The following is a 19,688-nucleotide window of genomic DNA, read 5'->3' as shown; positions in this document are numbered from 1 at the left end:
AAATATCTACGAACCAATTTAACAAAAGAAATACAAAAATGCTATACTGAAAACAACAGAACACTGTTGAGAGAAATTTTAAAAGACCTATATAATGAAGAGATATATCATGTTCATGGATTAGAAAACAATATTTTTATAGTATCAATCATTTCCAAATGGAACCATAGATTTAACACAATCCAGATCAAATCCCAGCAGAATTATTTTTGTAGAAATGAAGCCTGATACTGAAGTTTATATGGAAATGCATTAGACCTAAACTAGGCAAAGAAAACCCATCAGAGACTTGTACTATCTGGCTTTAAGACTATAAAGCCAAAGTATTTAAGATATTTGTACTGGTATTCAGATCAATGAAACAACATACAGTCCAGAAATATGCTCACATATATTTGACCAAGAGGCCAATACAAGTCAGAGGATAAACTTTTCAACAAAGGGTGCTGGAACAAACCATAAATAAATAAATGAGCCATACCTACCACACACAAAAATTAAACTAAACACTTAAATGTGGGAGCTAAACTATAAAGCTTCCAAAAGAAAACAAGGAAGACTATCTTGGAGAAGGCAAATATTTCTTAGGACATAAAAGGCACTAACCATAAATGAAAAAATAATAAATTTTAGTTTATCAAAATTAAAAACTCATGCTCATCAAAAGACTGTTAGGAAAGTAAAACAGCAATCCTATATTGAAAGAAAATATTTGTAATATATAAATCTAACAAATGACTCCTACCAGACTACATAAAAACAACTGTAAAACAATAATCAAGAAGTTTAAAATGCAGCTATCTGTGACCCAGCAATTGCACTACTGGGTATTTACCCCAAAGATACAGATGTAGTGAAAAGAAGGGGCACATGCACCCCAATGTTCAAAGCAGCAATATCCATAATAGCCAAAGTGTGGAAGAAGCCAAGATGTCCTTCAACAGAAGAATGGATAAAGAAGATGTGGTTCATATATACAATGGAATATTACTCAGCCATCAGAAAGGATGAATACCTACCATTTACATCGACATGGATGGAACTGAAGGGTATTATACTAAGTGAAATAAGTCAATCAGAGAAAGACAATTCTCATTTGGTTTCACTCATATGTGGAATATAAGGAATAGTGCAGAGGACCATAGGGGAAGGGAGGGAAAACTAAGGGAAGAAATCAGAGAGGGAAACAAACCCAGAGAGACTTTGACTCTAGGAAACAAACTAAGGGTTGCAGAAGGGAGGGAGGTGGGGGGATGGGGTAATTGGGTGATGGGCATGAAGGAGGGCATGATCTGATGAGCACTGGGTGTTATATGCAATTAATGAATCACTGAACACTACACCAAAAACTAATGATGTACTACTATATGTTGGCTAATTGAATTTAAATTTTTAAAAAAAGGCAAACAATCTAATTAATGCCTATGTAAAAGATTTCATCAGGTACTTCATAAAATAAGATATCTGAATGACCAACAAGAATTTGAAGAGATACTCAACATCAATCATCCAGGAAATGCAAATTAAAACTACAATGAGATACACATCCACCAGAATAGCTAAAATTCAAAACACTGAGAGTTGCAAGTGTTAGCAAGGGTGTATAGCAACTGAAACTTTCATACATTATTGGATGAAATGTAAAATGGCATAAACACTTTACAGAGCTATTTAGAATTTTCTTATAAACCCTATGACCCAGCAATTACACTTCTAGGTATATACCCAAGAGAAATGAATGCACATGCCCACACAAGGTTTCTATAAAATGTTCATAGCAGCTTCATATATATTGGCCATAAACTTGAAACAATCCCAATGTACATGAATATCAGAGTTGAAAAAAAAAACTAGTATATTCATGGAGTGGAATACTTACTTAGCAATTAAAAGAACTACTAATATCCTCAACGACATAGATTAATCTGAGTAACATTCTGTGAGTGAAAAAGTCAGACGCAAAATCTTTGATCAGACACAAACATACTTTGATCTCTACTTATATGAATCCCTGAATTATATGAATATAGAAAATATATATAAACAGGAGCAGTGACTACATCAAGGTGGAAGAGAGGGCACTGATTAGAAAGAGTCATGCTATTACTTTCTGGGGGTGATGGAAACATGCTATTATCTTTATCTGGGTGATGATTAAATGAGCATTATACATTTGTCGAAATTGATCCAGCCATATACTTGATACCTGTGCATCTTGTTATATGTAAAATATGCCTTAATAAAGTACTATTATCACTAACAGAAGAGAGATAATGCCTGACAATTCCCCAAAACTCGAGACATCAAGCCATGAAGTCTATGAATCCCCCAAAAAGACAAACATAAATAATATCACAACTAGATATATCATAGTAAAGCTGCTGAAAAATCAAAAAATAAAGAAAACCTACTCTCAGCAATGGATAGATCACCCAGACAGAATCAATAAAGAAACTGCAGATTTGAACACTACAGACCAAATGAACATGATAAACGTAAACAGAACATTCTATCCAACAACAGTATAATACACATTCTTCTCAAGCACACGTGGAACATTTTCTAAGATAGACCATATATATAGGGCACACATATATAGATAGACTACAAAACAAGTCTTAGCAAATTCAAGAAGACTGAAATCATACCACATATCTCCTCTAACCACAATGGCATGAAACTAGAAGTCAATAAAAAGAAGAAAACTGGAAAATTCACAAACACATAGAAATTAAACAACACTCTCTTGAACAACCAATGGATCACAGAAGAAATTAAAGATGAAATAAAAAAGTTTCCTGAGACAAACAAAAATGGAAACATACCTATGGGATGTGGTAAAAGCAGTTCAAAGAGGGAAATTCACAGCAATAAATGACTATATTAAGAAGCAAGAAAAATCCCAAATAAACAACCTAACTCCACACCATAAGGAACTAAAAAGAACAAAATGAGCCCAAAGTCAGCAGAAGAAAGGAAATAATTAAGAGTAGAGCAGAATAAGTGAAATAAAGAACAGAAAAACAATAAAAAAGATTAACCAAACTAAGAATTGCTTCTTTGAAAAGATAAACAAAATTGGCAAATCCTTAGCTATACTAACCAAAGGAAAAAAGAGGGAAGACCCAAATCAACAAAACTATAAGTGAAAAAGGAAACATTACAACTGATACCACAGAAATAAAAAGGAGCATAAGAGGCTACTGTGAACAACCATATGCCAACAAACTGGACAACCTAGAAGAAATGGAATAATTTTTAGAAACATACAACTTACCAAGACTCAATCAGAAAGAAACAGAAAATCTGAATAGACTGATTACTAGTAAGGAGATTGAATCGTAATCAAAAACCTCCCAATGAACAAAAGCCCAGAACCAAATAGCTTCATTGATGACTTTTACCAAACACTTAAAAAAGAAAACAACAATCCTTCTCAAACACTTCCAAAAAATCAAAGAGGTTGGAACACTCCCAAACTCATTTTATGATGCCAGCATTATCCTGATGCCAAAACCAGAAAAAGACACTATTAGAAAAGAAAACTACAGGCCAATATCCTTGATTAATATAGATGCAAAAATTCTCAGTAAAATACTAGCAAACCAAATTCAGCAGCACATAAAAGTATTATTTACCATGATTGATTGGGATTTGTCCCTGGGATACAAGAATCACTCAACATATGCAAATCACTTAGTGTAATATATCACATTAATAGAATGAAAGAAAAGAATCATATATTCATTTCAATAGGCAGAGAAAAAGTTCTTGACAAAATTCAACATCTATTCATGATAAAAACTCAAACAAGGCATACAAGGACATATCTCAACATACTAAAGGCCATATATGACAAGCCTATAGTTAACCACATATTCAACAATCAAAGGTTAAAATCCTTTCCTCTAAGATCAGGAACAAGACAAGAGTTCCCATTCTCACCACTCCTATTAAACTCAGTACTGGAAGTCCTAGCTAGAGCAATCAGGCAAGAAAAAGAAATAAAAGGTATCAGAATTGGAAAGGAAGAGGTAAAATTATCTCTATTTGCAGATAACATGATTTTATATAGAAAATCCTAAAGACGTAACCAAAAATCTGTTAGATCTAATAAATGATTCAATAAAGTTGCAGGATACAAAATTAACACACAAAAATCAGTAGCATTTCTATACACTAACAATGAATTTTCTGAAAAAGAAATAAAAACATTGATCCCATCTACAGTAGCATCAAAAACAATAAAATACTTAGGAATAAATTTAACCAGAGAGCTGAAAAATCTCTATCCTGAAAACTGCAAGACATTAATGAAAGAAATCAAAGACACAAATAAATAGAAAGGTATTGCATGTTCATAGAGTAGAAGAATTAATATTATTAAAATGTCAATACTACCAAAAGCCATCTATAGATTCAATGCAACCCCTATTAAGATTCCAATGGCATTTTCTACAGAAGTAGAAAAAACAGTCCTAAAATGTATATGGAACCATAAAAGACCCCAAATAACCAAAGAAATCCTAAGAAAGGAGAACAAAACAGAAGGCATCACACTCCCTGATTTCAAACTATACTATAATGCTATAGTACACAAAACAGTATGGTATTGTATAGAAACAGACAAATAGACCAATGAAACAGAATCAAAAGCCAAGAAATAAACTGAAGCATATATAGCCAAGTAAATATGTGACGAGGGGTCAAGAATACTTCAATGGATAAAAGACAGTTTCTTCAATAAATGGTGCTGGTATAATTTGATATTCACATATAAAAGAATGAAACTGAACCACTATCTTATACCACTCACAAAAAAATAACTCAAAATTTATCAAGGACTTAAATGTAAGACCTGAAACCATGAAACTCTTATTAGAAGACACAGGAATGAAGCTCCTTAACATGGGTCTTGGTAATGATGTTTTGGATACAACACCTAAAGCATAAACAACAAAATAAAAAATAAAAAAAGTGGGACTACATCAAACTAAAAAGCTTCTGTACAGCAAAAGAAACAACAAAGCAAAAAAACAACCTACAGAATGGAAAAAAATATTTACTTACAAACCATATATCTGATAAGGGATTAATATCCAAAATACATAAAGAGTTCATAGAACTCAATAGCAAAAACACAAATAACCCAATTTTTAAAATGGGCAAAGGACTTGAATAGCTGAATAGACATTCTTTAAAAGCAGATATACAAAAGGCCAACAGGCACATGAAAATTTGTTCAACATCACTAGTCGCTGGGGAAATGCAAATTATCTCATCTCACACCTGTTAGAATGGCCATGATCAAACAGACAAGAGAAAACAAATGCTAGTATGGATGTGGAGAAAAGGTATTCCTTGTACACTGTTGGGGGGACTGTAAATTGGTACAGCCATTAAGGAAAACAATATGGAGTAACCTTGAAAAATTAAAATAAAACTACCATATGATCCAGCAATTCCACCTCTGGGAATATATCCAAAGGAAATGAAAGCACTAACTCAAAAAGATAGCTGCATCCCCCATGTTTATTGCAGCATTATTTACAATAGCCAAGACATGGAAACAACTTAAGTGTACATCATGGATGAATGAATAAAGAAGTTGTGATATGCACACACAATGGAATATTATTTAGCCACGAAAAATGAGGAAATCCTATCATTTACAACAACATGGATGGACCTTGAACGCATTATGCTAAATGAAATAGGTCAGACAGAGAAAGACAAATACTGTATGATTTTACTTAAAAAAAAAAAAAAACTCATAGAAAAAGAGATCAGATGTGGTTACCAGAGGTGAAAGGTGGGGGAAGGGGGAATTGGAGGAGGGTGGTCAAAAGGTATAAATTTTCAGTTATAAGACAAATAAGTACTAGGGATGTGATGTACAACATGATGACTACAGTTAACACAGCCATATGATATATAGGAAAGTTGTTAAGAGAGTAAATCCTAAGCATTCTCATCACAAGGAGAAATTTTTTTCTTTTCCTCTTTCTTTTCTTTATATTGTATCTATATGACATGCTGGATGTTAGCTGAAGCTGTCATGATAATCGCAATATATGTAAATCAAATCATCATGCTGTATGCCTTAAACTTATACAGTGATACATCAATTATTTCTCAATAAAACTGGAAAAAGATATTTTCTTTAAAATTTCAACCAATTAGAAAAAAAGAAAATTTTTCAAAATAAAGAAAGGCAGTTTGGGGCACCTGGGTGGCTCAGTCAGTTAAGCGTCTGCCTTCGGCTCAGGTCATGATCCCAGGGTCCTGGGATCGAGCCCCACATCGGGCTCCCTGCTCAGTGGAAAGCCTGCTTCTCTCTCTCCCTCTGGTGCTCCCCCTGCTTGTGCACTCACTCTCTCTCTCTCTCTCTCTCTTTCTGTCAAATAAATAAATAAAATCTTTAAAAAAAAAAAAAAGAAAGGCAGTTTACTTTCAAAAGAGCAACAATGATAGCTGACTTCTCAAAAGAATCAACGAAAATGAAAAGATCATGAAATACCTTCAAAGTGTGAAAATAAAATCACTGTCATAGAATTCTATATACTGAGAAAATAGCTTTAAAAAATCAAGTCAGAACAAAGATATTTCAAAAACACTGAGAAAATTTATCCCCAGTAGAAGGGCACTAAAGGAAATATAGAAAGGTTATTATTAAGGAAAAAATAAATAAAGCCCAGATGGGAGCTTAGAAATATAAAAAGAAAAAAAGCGCCAGAAAAAAGAAAATTGAATGAATAATGACTTCAAAGAACAATAATTACATGTTTTAAAATTATAAAAAATAGAAAGAGCATAAAAGCATAGCATGGAAGTTTGGAGGGGGCAAAAAAATGTTAAAGTCTTCTATCATTTTACAGGAAAGGGTAAAAGTACTATTTTATACTAGACATTGATAAGTCAAGAATGCCTGGTATAATCTCTAGGGTAAAGATTAAGAGAATACAGAAGACTGAGTAACTCAGTAAGACAGAATACTTAAATATGCTCATTCAGTGCAAAAGAGGCAAAAAAGAGAGAAAAAAGAGAACACAAAAGAGGCAGGAGAAATAAAAAGCAAATAGAAAAATGGTGGATTTAAAATCAAATATGCCAGTAATTAGATAGACAGACAGATATGAACTAAGTGCTCCAAATAAAAGGCAAAAATCATAAAAATTGAGTTTAAAATATAGAACTGCATGCTGCTTACAAGACACATGAAAATATAAGAATATAAAATAGTTGAAAATAAAAGGGTGGACAGTTAAACTATGCAAACACTCATGAAAGCTGGCATATCTATATTAGTCTAAGACAAAGTAGATTTTAACACAAATAAACATTACTAGAGATAAAAACATGCATTTCATAATGGTAAAAGTTTCAATTCACCAGAAAGATGTTGCATTCTAAATTTGTATGCAGTCTTCAAATTTATACAGCAAATACTGATAGAACTACAGGGAGGAATACACAAATCCACAATCATAGTAGGAGATGTTTAAATTCTATTCTTGGTAACCAATAGAAGAAAAAGACAAAAATATGTAAAGATACAGAAGATTTGAACTACACAATTAAGAAATTTTATTTTACATATATAGAACACAGTATCAAACAACTGCCAAATACAAAGGTTTTTTTTAAGTACACAGAACATTAAAAAATGACCACAGGCTCAACCCTAAAGAAAGTGTAAAAAGTGTTAAAGGAATGAAATAATTCAAAGTATGTTGTCTGGCCACAGAGACATCAAGCTATGAATCAATACAAAACTTCACAAGGAAAATCCCCATATGTTTAGAAATTAATCATCATCCTTCTAAATGGGTCAAAGAAGAAACCATGAAGGAACTTAAAATTCAGCATAGCACAGCAGGTTTTAGCCAGTGCAGTAAGTCAATAGACATAAAGACTTAAGGACTGAAGAGGAGACATTAAACCGCTATTATTCAGCAATAATATAATTGCACACATGAAATTTTTTTTAAACTTCAAATAAATTATTAGAATTAAAAAGTGATTTAGCAAGGTTGCTGGATACAAGATCAATATACAAGAATTAACTGCATGTCTACATACTAGCAATGAAGACTTAGAATAAGTAATTTTTTAAAGATACATCATTGACAATTACATCAAAAAATAAATACCTAGGAACACACTACATGAGATATAGGCAAGTCATCTACACAGAAAACTATAAAGCAGCACTGAAGGAAACTAAAGAAAGCCTAAATAAATGAGATATACTTCTAGCACATGGACTGGAAGATTCAATATTATAACGATGTCAGTTCCCCAAACTGATCTATAGATTCAAGGCAATCTCCATAAAAATTCTAATAGTTTAGGTGTGTGTTTGTGTGTGTTTAATTTAGCAAATAGCTAGGAATAATCATGAAAGAGGAAGAAGAAAATAAGGAGGAGGAGAAAGAACAGGAAGAAGAGGAAGCAGGGGGAGACAATGAAGAGAACAGCAATTACAACAAGGTAGAAAGACCCGCACTGAAGGATATAAAGTTTTATTATTAAACTACATTAATTCAGACAGTGTGGTTTTGGGAAAAGGAAAAAGATACCAATTAAACTAAGTAAAGAATCCAGAAAGAGAACCATCCTTAAATAGACACTTGATTTATGACAAAAATGGTACTACAGAGCAGTAAGAAAAGGGCAATCTGTTCAATAAATGATGTTGAGTCTACTGATTATCCATAAGAAAAAAAATTGACCCTTACCTCACACCAGACAGAAAAATTAATTTTAGATACATCTAAATGTACAAGGTAAAAAACAAATATTCTAGAAGATAACAAAGAATAATATCATAACTTTGGTATAGGGAAAGATTTTCTTAGATAGGACATAAAGAAAAAGATTGCTAATTTGATTACATTAAAATAAGAACTTCAGTTAATCAAAAGTCATCATTTACAGAGTAAAAAAAATAAGAAAAGATATTTTGCAACATATGTTATTGAAAAAGACTATATAAAGATACCCAAATAGTCAATAAATATATGAAAAATTGCCCAACTTCATTAGTAATCAGGGAAATGCAAATTATAAACACAGTTAAGATACTTCTACATCCCTTGAAAATGGCTAAAATTCTGAAAACAAAATAAAGTATTGCCCAAAATGTGGAATATAGACAAAAAGAACTCTCATATACTGGTAATGGGAGTATAAATTAGTACAACCCTTTTTGGAAAACTGTTTGCAAACAAAATCAGATATATGCAGGGGAGGGGGAGATGAAAAAAATTAGATATATGCATACCCTCTGATCCAACAATCCCACCCTCAGCATATATCTAACAGAAATGTGTGCATGCATGCACCAAAAGATATATAGAAGGATGTTCACAGCAGAATTATTTGTAATAGCCAAAAAGCAGGAACCCAAATATCCATTAATAGTAAAATCAATACATACACTGAGGTACATTCATTTTGTAGAATATGTATATAGCAATAAAAATGAATGAAACACAGTTATGCTCAACCCATAGACAAATCACACACACACACACATGCACACACACGTGTGCAAAAACACACAAATAAATAATATATGATTCCATTTATATACAATTCAACAATAGGCAAAACTAATCTTTGATGTTGGAAGTCAATTTAGTGGTTACTTTTGGGATAGAAGGAGAAGGTAATCACAGTGGTAAATATGGTGGAGGATGTTCCCCGTAATTTTTGTGTTTTTCCACATGTGTATAACGTACAAATATAAAAGGTTTAAAACACTTTTTAAAGCTTGTGGAGATAAGATAACAAAAAGACAAGAACTCAATAATGGAGAAGTTACAACATAAAAGGTAGAACTTCTGGTACATGTATACAACTCAAGAATCCAATGGTACTAGTATAAAGTTAGATATCTGGTAGCCTAGACCAAAGTCTAACCTTGTAGTGCTTATCTTCAGTTATTCTTTACGTTTGCAACAAACTGTCTTGGAAATATATTTTGTGCCACATCTTTTGGTCCATAGTTCAGATAGAAACTACACAACAACTGGTGCTGATCTAAATTATTTACTAGTTGAGACACAGTCACCAAAAAAAGGCTAAATAATTTTTTTCTCCCCCCACAGAAGCAGAGCTTTATAGAACAACATAATGGCTATTTCCATTGCCAAGAAACTTCCTGTAATTTTTGCATCTTTAAGACTCATACTTAATGACCAAAATAACAAGTAGTTTTTGTTCTTGATAAATAGCAATAAGCCCAAAAGAGGCAAACACTGTAGATTACCAAATCCTCAGTATTTGATCTTCTTCATATAAGCTCTAATTATTCCTACGTTACTATGCTTAAAAAGCAACAAATAACTTATATACACATACATATACAGGTAAACTAATGGTCAATTACTAACAATTATTAAATCTACATGGCTATAAGTGTGTTCATAGTATTATTCTTTAAACTTTTCTGTATTTTAAAAATGATACAATAGAAGCTTGGGATGGAAACCTTGTATGATTATATACAATATGAACTCATTTTGTTTTAAAATATGCATCAAAAAAACTAGAGAGAAATATACCAAAATGTTAACACTGGTCATTTCTGGTAGCAGTATTTTCTTCCTTATTATATATTTCTATAATTTTTCTAAAAGCAAAGTTTCCTTTTAAAAAATTAATTTTACTTTTTAAAAAAGAAATAAATCACTCAGAAAGTATATAAAAGTTGCTGGTCCCTAAGAAAGTATTTTATCTTTGAGTTTCCAAGCCCATAAAATTCTGTATCCATATAATTTTTATCATTAAGAATAATGTATATTTAGAGTTGGAGTGATATCTAAATACTGATGATACCCTTCAGTGCATATTTCATTGTGGCAGACATTGTAGAAAATTTCTAATGCTCCAGCTAAAGTTTAACTAAAGAACTGAATTGACAGAAGTGATGTCATACTGTTAGAACAGGAAAATGTGGGTTTTCAATGAAGATAATCTAAGTTCAAATTCAAGCTGTGTTCCTTTATTATCTGTGTGAATTTAGGGATGTCACTCAAATTCTGTGTCCCACTCATCACCTGTAACATTAAAACAAGAAAACCTACCTCTCAAGATTTTTTTTTGAGGACTGAGAAAATGTCTATAAAACCCAATAGGATGCTTGGTCCATAACTGTGTTCAATTGGGAAAAGGCTAAAATATTAAGTGAGATAGAAGCAACTAGAACAATGTCGGACAAACAGCCAGTGCTAGATAAATAGTAATATATGGACCAGAACGATTGATTTTTTCCAATGATCTCTTGTTTCCTGTACAGAATGCCATGGTCCACTAAAATGGGGGTTCCAAGAGAGTTGCTTCCCCAGGACCTTGGACAGTACTTGGCAGGTAGCAGGCACATAATGCCACATGGTTGAAAGAATGGAAGTGGGTGGAGGTATGATCACAGGAATGGACAGAAGGATGGATGCCAGTAGACAGAGACATCTTGTTCAAGTAGGCCAAGAGAAGAAGAAAGAGTCGCTCTGATCTTAGTAGGCATAGACTGAGCTATTCTGGGGAGAGAGGTTCGGCTGGCTCTTCCCAGAGGGTACTGTCACAGGAGTAAACGGAAGCCACTGTCAGTTTGCGAGGCTTCTGGGATATTCTGAACAGACAAATCTCATTGTGTTGGTTTCTCCCTTTAAAACCTGTCTGTGGTTTCCCTTTGCTGTTAGGATAAAATCCCAACTTCTTCACAGGCCCTGCCAGGCTTTCTGCTTATCTCTAGCTGCTCTCCTCCTGTCACTCCATTGTCTGGCTACACATAACATTTTCCAGTTCCTAAATAGGATCATGCTATCTCTGGCCTCCAAGTCTGAACCCATGCTATTCCTTCTGCCTCAAATCTACATTTTATCCACTCATGATTCACTCTCCCTTTGACATCTAGAGTGTGCATTATCTTTCAGGTGTCGGCTTACCTTTCACTCACTTGAGGACCTTCCTTGACAACTTAACCCTCCCCAAACCTGCCCACCATCAGGGGAGTTCAGAGGACCCGCTGCATATTTCCACAGCTCTCTGTATTTGTTCTACCTTAGTACTTACTACACTATAAAATGGTTTCCTGGTCTTTTCCAGAAAACTGGAATGTACGTGCCAAGATATTAGTGATTTGGGTCTGCTTTTTTTCATTGCTTTACCACTCAGTGGCTAGAATAACACCTGGCTAATAGTAGACACTTCATAAATATTTGTTGAATAAGTGACTCAATTTCCATCTCCAAATTGCATTAAGCTCCATGGGGTCTGGTTCTGAATCGGTTCTTACATCATCAATGAATAGTGCCTGGCTCATAAAAGAAACTCTTCAAATATTTATCAAGTAAGTAAATTTCATTTGATACCAGTTCCCAATTCATATATCATGTAAATGCTTATTTTAGGGATCTACTGAGAAGTTGAATATTTCAGTCATTTCATCTATTTTATTAATCTTCCAACTTTTTTCCTGTTTTTACAAATTACCCACTTAGCAACACTTAAGCATTCCCTACTATCCATGATTTAAAATGCCAATGATACCAATTTCCATTTTTTAAAAAGGTACTATTTACCTTCATTGTTTTAATTAACATTATTGCTACCACTAAAGCCAATATTATTTGTTCTGAATTTAGAATAGGCCCACCAAAGACCAGTAAAGCCCAAAAAACAGGTGTTAATATCTCTAACATTTGGCTTTAATCAGAAACATAAATCAGACACCTGAATTAAATTAAATTCCCTTTGAACCACCTCAAATCACCTTTGGAAAGACAAGTAATACCAAGAAAGGAGATTCTCAGAGCATCAGTGCAGAATCTCACAATAACTCAAATAAAAGCTAACCTTGCCAAAATATCCCCCTCGCCTATTTTCATAAAAATATATAGACAACAAAGTGGGGGGAGAGGGTAGCCAGGGGCATCAGAAACTCCGTTAGCCATAGGTTCCTTCTTTGATTTTACAATATGTAAACAAAACAACACATAGGACCTGACACTTGTTTGTTTTTTGGTAAGTATAAGCCTTTACATTCGAATTCAATGTCTATTTCTTAGTTATTAGTTATACAAATATTCACTGATTGTTGACTCTTCCTGTCCAACTAGACAGGAAGGGTCACTTAATTTTTATTTAGCATACGAACTGGTAATGTCAAATATGAAAGTCTTCTTATCCAAGCAGAATTAGCCAGTTGGGGTTTTGCCCAATGGTGGGCAAATCTGCAGCAACAACCGCTGTTCACACGTCTGATTGAGGTTAGCCATTGTTAGAACCCCAGTCCAGGCGTAACGCGAGTGAGACTGAGACTTGGGCAATTTGCTATGGTGTCATAGAGGCTCTTGAAATCAATTTCATTCATGTATTTTATACCACCCAGTTTCAGAAAGGGTTAATGACAATATCTAAAGGCATATAAATATAATCCAGCCAGATTTTTAAAAATAGTAATAAATTGGTGAGGTAAATGTGGCACAAGAGAAATAAAAATGGGGCATGACAGGGTTATTTCCTCCTTACCTGTGTACTGCAAGCCCCTGTATTCACTTATTGCCCCAGGAGGCTTTAAATTGGGCCAGTAATGGAACAACATTTGCACAGCTGGAGGTTTCACCTGTGAAGGCCCGTAGGCTATCACATACAAAAGATCCTAGAGGAAGCAGGAAGCATACTTTGACTTAGCATCATCAAATAAAGATGAAAATAGTTCATTCAACATTACCAAAGCAGTGCAAAATCCAATAGAAGGGTTGGGTGGTTCCTTCCCCACCCCCACCCCCGCCCCCGGCATCTCATCATCCAGGTGTGCTTCTCAGATGAGATCATATTAAAATATCATTTTTTATTATTTATTTATGGGTCCTGTAAATAAGCACCTCCCTTCCCTTCCAGGTAAAGATCAAAACGACACTGTCTTTTAACAAATTCTTCTCTACTCCAGGATAATGTTAAAGGAAGACTTTAGAATAGCATGAACCAGTTTGCCAAACACTGCATTTTTCAAATATTTTCCTAAAACCCATTTCTTAACAATCCACATCTCCTATTTGAAAGAAGACAGGTTCTCGAGCAACATTTCAAATGAAATAAAATTGCCATGTAATATAGTATTTGCTAAATTCTAAGAATAAGAGCTATCCAATTACTTTTTCTGTCAGGCCACTGTGTTCTTCAAGTATCATTTCTGCTTTAAATGATAAATTAACCAGGAAGGAAACAATTCCAGGTCCTGCCACACCAAAATAAAAAGACATCAATAAATTTGACCTGTTTTAATAGGCAAAATATTTTCACTCCATTATATAAATTGGGTTTGTGCCTATGAGTTAAATTTGGCCCAAAACTTACTTTCCAGACTTCTTGCTTATATTTCATGAGGCATTCCAATAATTGACAATGATACACTGTAAGGAAGAAAATATAATTTGAACACAAATTATAAACGTCAGATAAAATATCCTTTGAGATATAATAATATATTAGTAAGACTTTTTATCTAATCATTAAATTAGAAGTGACTTATTTCCGAAAGAATGAAACTGGACCACTATCTTTACCCATACATAAGAATAAACTCAAAATGGATTAAATGTGAGACCTAAAACCATAAAACTTTTAAAAGAAAACATAAGCAGTCATCTCCTGGACATGGGCCTGTGCCACATATTTATGGAAAGGTCTCCTCAGGGGAAGAAAACAAAAGCAAAAATAAACAATTGAGACCACACCAAAATAAAAAGCTTTTGCACAGTGAAGGAAACCATCAACAAAACAAAAAGACAACCTACCAAATAGGAGAAGATATTTGCAAGTAATGTATCTGATAAGGAGTTAATATCCAGAACATATAAAGAATTTACACAATTCAACACCAAAAAAACAAATAATCTGATTAAAATATGGACAGAGGACCTGAACAGACATACAAACGGCCAACAGACACATGAAAAGATGCTCAACAGCACTAATCATCAGGGAAATGCAAATCAAAACCACAATGAGATACGACCTCTTATCAGTCAGAATGGCTAGTGTCAAAAAGACAGGAAATGACAAGTGTTGTTAAGAATGTAGAGAAAGGGACGCCTGGGTGGCTCAGTTGCTTAAGCGTCTGCCTTTGGCTCAGGTTGTGATCCCAGAGTCCTGGGATCGAGTCCCACTTCGGGCTCCTTGCTTAGCAGGGAGCCTGCTTCTCCCTCTGCCTGCCACTCCCCCTGCTTGTGCTCTCTCTCTCTTTTTCTCTCTGACAAATAAATGAATAAAATCTTTAAAAAAAAAAAAAGAATGTAGAGAAAAAGGAACACTTCTGTACTGTCAGCAAGAATGTAAATTGGTACAAGCCCTGTGGAAAACAATATGGAGTTTCCTCAAAAAATTAAAAATAGAAAAATACCATATAATCCAGTAATTCCACTATGGGTATTTACCCAAAGAAAACAAAAACACTAATTCGAAAAGATAATGTGCAACCCTATGTTTATTGCAACAGTATTTACAATAGCCAAAGTATGGAAGCAATCTATGTGTCCATCAATAGCTGAATGGATAAAGAAAAGGTGGTATATAATATATACAGTGGAACATTACTCAGCCATAAAAAAGAATGTAATCTTGCCATTTGTGACAACATGGATAGACCCAGAGGATATTACACTAAGTGAAATAAGTCAGACAGGGAAAGACAAATACCTTATGATTTCATTTACATGTGGAATCGAAAAATCAAAACAAACGAACAAACAGAAACAGACTCATAAATACAGAGAACAAACTAGTGGCTGGCAGAGGGGAGGTGGGTGGGAGGATGGGCAAAACAGGTGAAGTGGATTAAGAGGCAGAAACTTCCAGTTATAAAATAAATAAGTCACGGAGATGAAAAGTACAGCATAGAGAATACAGTCAATAATATGGTAATAATACTGTATGGTGACAGATGGCGACCACACTTACTACGGTGAGCACTGAATAATGTACAGAATTGTCAAATCACTAACTCATACACCTGAAACTAACATAATTTATGTCAACTATACTTCAATAATAAAATTTTTTAATAATAAAAATTGTCAATAAAATTAAAAATTACTTATTTCCTTATAGTATTCAACATTTCAAAAATCATGTAAGCCCTGGACTTTATCAAGCTTTTTACTAAGATCCTTCATCTTTTTAACAAAAGAAATATTAAGGACAATCCCTAGTAATAATAATTATATAATATAAACTTACATCAACGTAATCAAGAACTACACAGAAAAAAAAATGCCTAATAGCAACATTTATTGAGTGTTCATTATGTGTCAGGTATTGTGCTAAGAGCCTTATACATATTATCTCATAACCACCATGTTGCAGTGAGGAAACTTACTTAGCTTAGTTTCCTATCTTGCTCAAGTCTGGACAGATAGCAAATGAAAAGACTGATGGATTAGCACGGGAGTCTTTCATCACTCAGGCACCAAGTCCACCTCATTGAGGAATTCTTAGAAGCTACGGAACAGCAAGCTTCTTTCATTTGCCCATGTTTACTTGGGGAAAAAAGATATCTCCACCTAGTTAGACACCTGTTTTTGTTTTTTTTTTTAAGATTTTATTTATTTGACAGAGAGAGCACAAGCAGAGGGAGAGAGAAAGAGAAGCAGGCTCCCTGCTGAGCAAGGAGCCTGATGTGGGACTCGATCCCAGGATACTGGGGTCATGACCTGAGCCGAAGGCAGCCGCTTAACCGACTGAGCCACCCAGGCGTCCCTAGACACCTGTTTTATATCTTCCAGAATCTGTCATCCAACCCTGTCATAGCCCTGAAGCAGGTTTCACTTTAGTCACTGATGACCTCTATGTCATTCAACTCAATGGACATACTTCAGTCTCCCTTTTACTTGACCTTCAGCAGCATTCAGTGCTGCGGACTCCTGTCTCCTTTTCAAAACACTCTCTTCCTTCAACTTCATGACTAACACTCTCCTATTACTTGTGGCAGACACTGTTGTTGCTACTCAACTGCTATCAACAGCCCTTTCTTCCTTGTCCATCCCCCAATGCACAGACTACAAAGCAAGATACTTCCTCAGACCCCCATGGAGCTAGGGATGGCCATGTGACTCACTTCTGGCCAGTAAGACCTAAGAGAGAATCTGCTGAGAAGGGGGGCTTCTGAAATATTTCTTCTCTGTGATAAAAGAGCCACAACAGGAGACCTTCCTCTAATTACCCTGATTGATCCTGTTACCTGTTTGTGGATGTGACTGGGTAAGAATAAAATAACCCCCACTGTGGCAGCCATCTTGCAAACCTGAGGGGAAGTCCAAGAGAAACACAATGGCGCCATCTCAGGCCCCTGATACTGTATCTGTAAGACTTCCTACTAAGTAAACAAAGTAAACAACAAATGTTCGTATAGTTCAAAACTTCTGTTAGTCAGCCAAACACATCCTAACAGATACAACCTCTCTGCCTCCTTGGCAAGCTCATCCTCTTCCACTGGACCATTATCCATTGGAGTTCCTGAAAGCCTGATCATAAGCTCACTCCACTTTTCATTCTATGCTCTCTCCTAAGCAATCTCACACTCATATACAACTTCAGGTACCATCTATATGCAATTTAATAAGGCCATTGGACACTTACGTGTAGGTTCAGAGTTCAAAGTTCATCACCTCTAGCCCAGAGCTCTATACTAAGTTCCGGGCTCATAATACAACTTCCTAATCATCACTGCCTTTTTTTTTTTTTTTTTTAAGGAAGCTGATTTATTTGCATTTTTGTGTTTTGGACATATAGAATTATTATTGAGATTATGTGAGGTTTTTTCCCAATTTGATTGAGATAAAATTGACATGGAACACTATTAGTTCAAGGTATGTCATCTCCTCTTAAATGTCTCAGAGGCACCTCGAATACAACACCCAAAACAGATTCATAAGCATCCCTCAGAAGCCTGGTTTTCTTCTTCCAGTGTCTCCTTTCTCAATGAATAGAACCACCACGCATTCAGTTTTGCAAGCCAAAAATTCCCCATATCTGATAAGTCACCAAATCCCATCAATTTTACTTTCTACATACTTTGCGCAGTCTCAATTGCCCCTGCCTTTTTTACATGCCCAGACAAATGGCACGGCTCCTCCTGGGTCAATCTTCATCCACTATTTGTAATCCATTCTCAACTGCAGTCGGGGTGACATACACATAACCACCCAAAGTCCTCCAGTGCCTTCCCATTAGACTCAGATAAACACCGGACTCTCAAACAGAGCCCATACATCCTGCATGTTCTGGCCCACAGACGCCCCCAGTCTCACCTCCCATGAGGCAGCCCTCACTCTGAGCTCCAGCTATACCAATCTCTCAGTCCCACCTGCTTGCCAGGCTTCCCTCTGACACATGAGACTCTTCTACCTGAATCCCCCACCCCCTGTAGCCTTGTTAATGCTACTCATCCTTCAGTCCTCAGAGCAAAGGTTACTTCCCCAAAGAAGCCCTCTCTGACCTCTTCAATAAAAGGAAATCCCCTTTTATAGGGGCTCATTATACAAAAGTACATCTTTCCAAGAGCTCGTCACAGCTGAAACTTTACATTTGCTATTCTTTTTTTTTTTTTTTTTCCAGAGAGGGAGAAAGAGGTGGGGGGAAGGGGAAGAGGGAAAGAGAGAATCTTAAACAGGCTCCATGCTCAGCAAGGAGCCGGATACGGGGCTTGATCTCATGACCCTGAGATCATGACCTGAGCTGAAATCAAGAGTCAGATGCTTAACTGACTGAGCCACATCTGCTTTTATAATTATTTAATTCATGTCTTCTCCCACCACTACCATATAAGTTTCATGAGGCAAGGGCAGAGGTCAGTTCTGTTTTACTAACCAGGATGTCTCCAGTGTCTGGCACAGACTAGTTATTCAGTGACTATTTATTGAATATATAAATAGTCCTCTAGAATTGGAATTTTGTTTTTAAGCCATCAGTGAGCTCTCAAGTACAGATGTTCCAGGCCATTTTCTCTTTCTCCATATGTCTGTCACACAAACCCAGATCAGAGCAGTCCCCTGACTGCCCCATGAACAGACCTGGAGAGTCCCTTTGTGTAAACTGCTTGCCCTCCCAGATTGCCCCCCCATTTACCCTATCAATCAAAACGTTATCCATATTTTAAGACCCATACTTTGCTCAAGGGGCACAAAGATTTCCCTGATCATTTCAATCCATAGAGTTCTCTCCCTCTGATGAATTAATACTACCTATAGTTATTTATTTTGTACTTTTCACATACTACCTTACATTGTAAATTAATGATTTATGTGAATATGCCTAATACTTCCAAATAGACATAAGCTCCATAGCAAGCACTATGCCTTACGCTTCTGGGTGGTTTTCACAATGTCTAGCTCAGAGCTGTGAACAGCTGAACAAGGTCTGTGCACCACCCTTGATACGCCATGGGCTACAAACAAGGACCAAGATGCTACTTGCTGCCCCCCCCCATAAAAATTCAAACAAAATGGAGCCCTACCACTGGGTCCCTGCGAGCCCCCTGGTGGGTATCACCTCACTCTTGACACTTTCCCACAACACAACACTAGTTGTGGGTCCCAAATGTCATTTATAGCATCGAAGAGCTGGCTACAAACATTCTCCATGAACAGATGAAGATACAGATTTGGAAATAACAGAAGTAACGC

The 19,688-nt window shown here is 35.3% G+C and overlaps 1 protein-coding gene across 13 annotated transcripts in view; it reads right to left on the bottom strand.

Moving 5' to 3' along the window:
- The window catches only part of UNC79 (unc-79 subunit of NALCN channel complex), a 239,798-nt gene that overhangs the window by 161,016 nt on the left and 59,094 nt on the right, over positions 1 to 19,688 (bottom strand). For all 13 annotated transcript variants that reach the window (XM_036071607.2, XM_078054135.1, XM_036071606.2 and 10 more), the window contains 2 exons: positions 14,365 to 14,420; positions 13,537 to 13,666 (listed from right to left, as the gene is read on the bottom strand). In XM_036071607.2, the coding sequence (XP_035927500.1) occupies positions 13,537 to 13,666; positions 14,365 to 14,420 (186 nt within the window). The remainder of the gene's footprint in view (positions 1 to 13,536; positions 13,667 to 14,364; positions 14,421 to 19,688) is intronic.

This window comes from Halichoerus grypus, chromosome 8 (genome assembly GCF_964656455.1).
Source record: "Halichoerus grypus chromosome 8, mHalGry1.hap1.1, whole genome shotgun sequence".
NCBI classification, from domain to species: domain Eukaryota; kingdom Metazoa; phylum Chordata; class Mammalia; order Carnivora; family Phocidae; genus Halichoerus; species Halichoerus grypus.
This window is presented reverse-complemented; position numbering and strand designations above follow the sequence as displayed.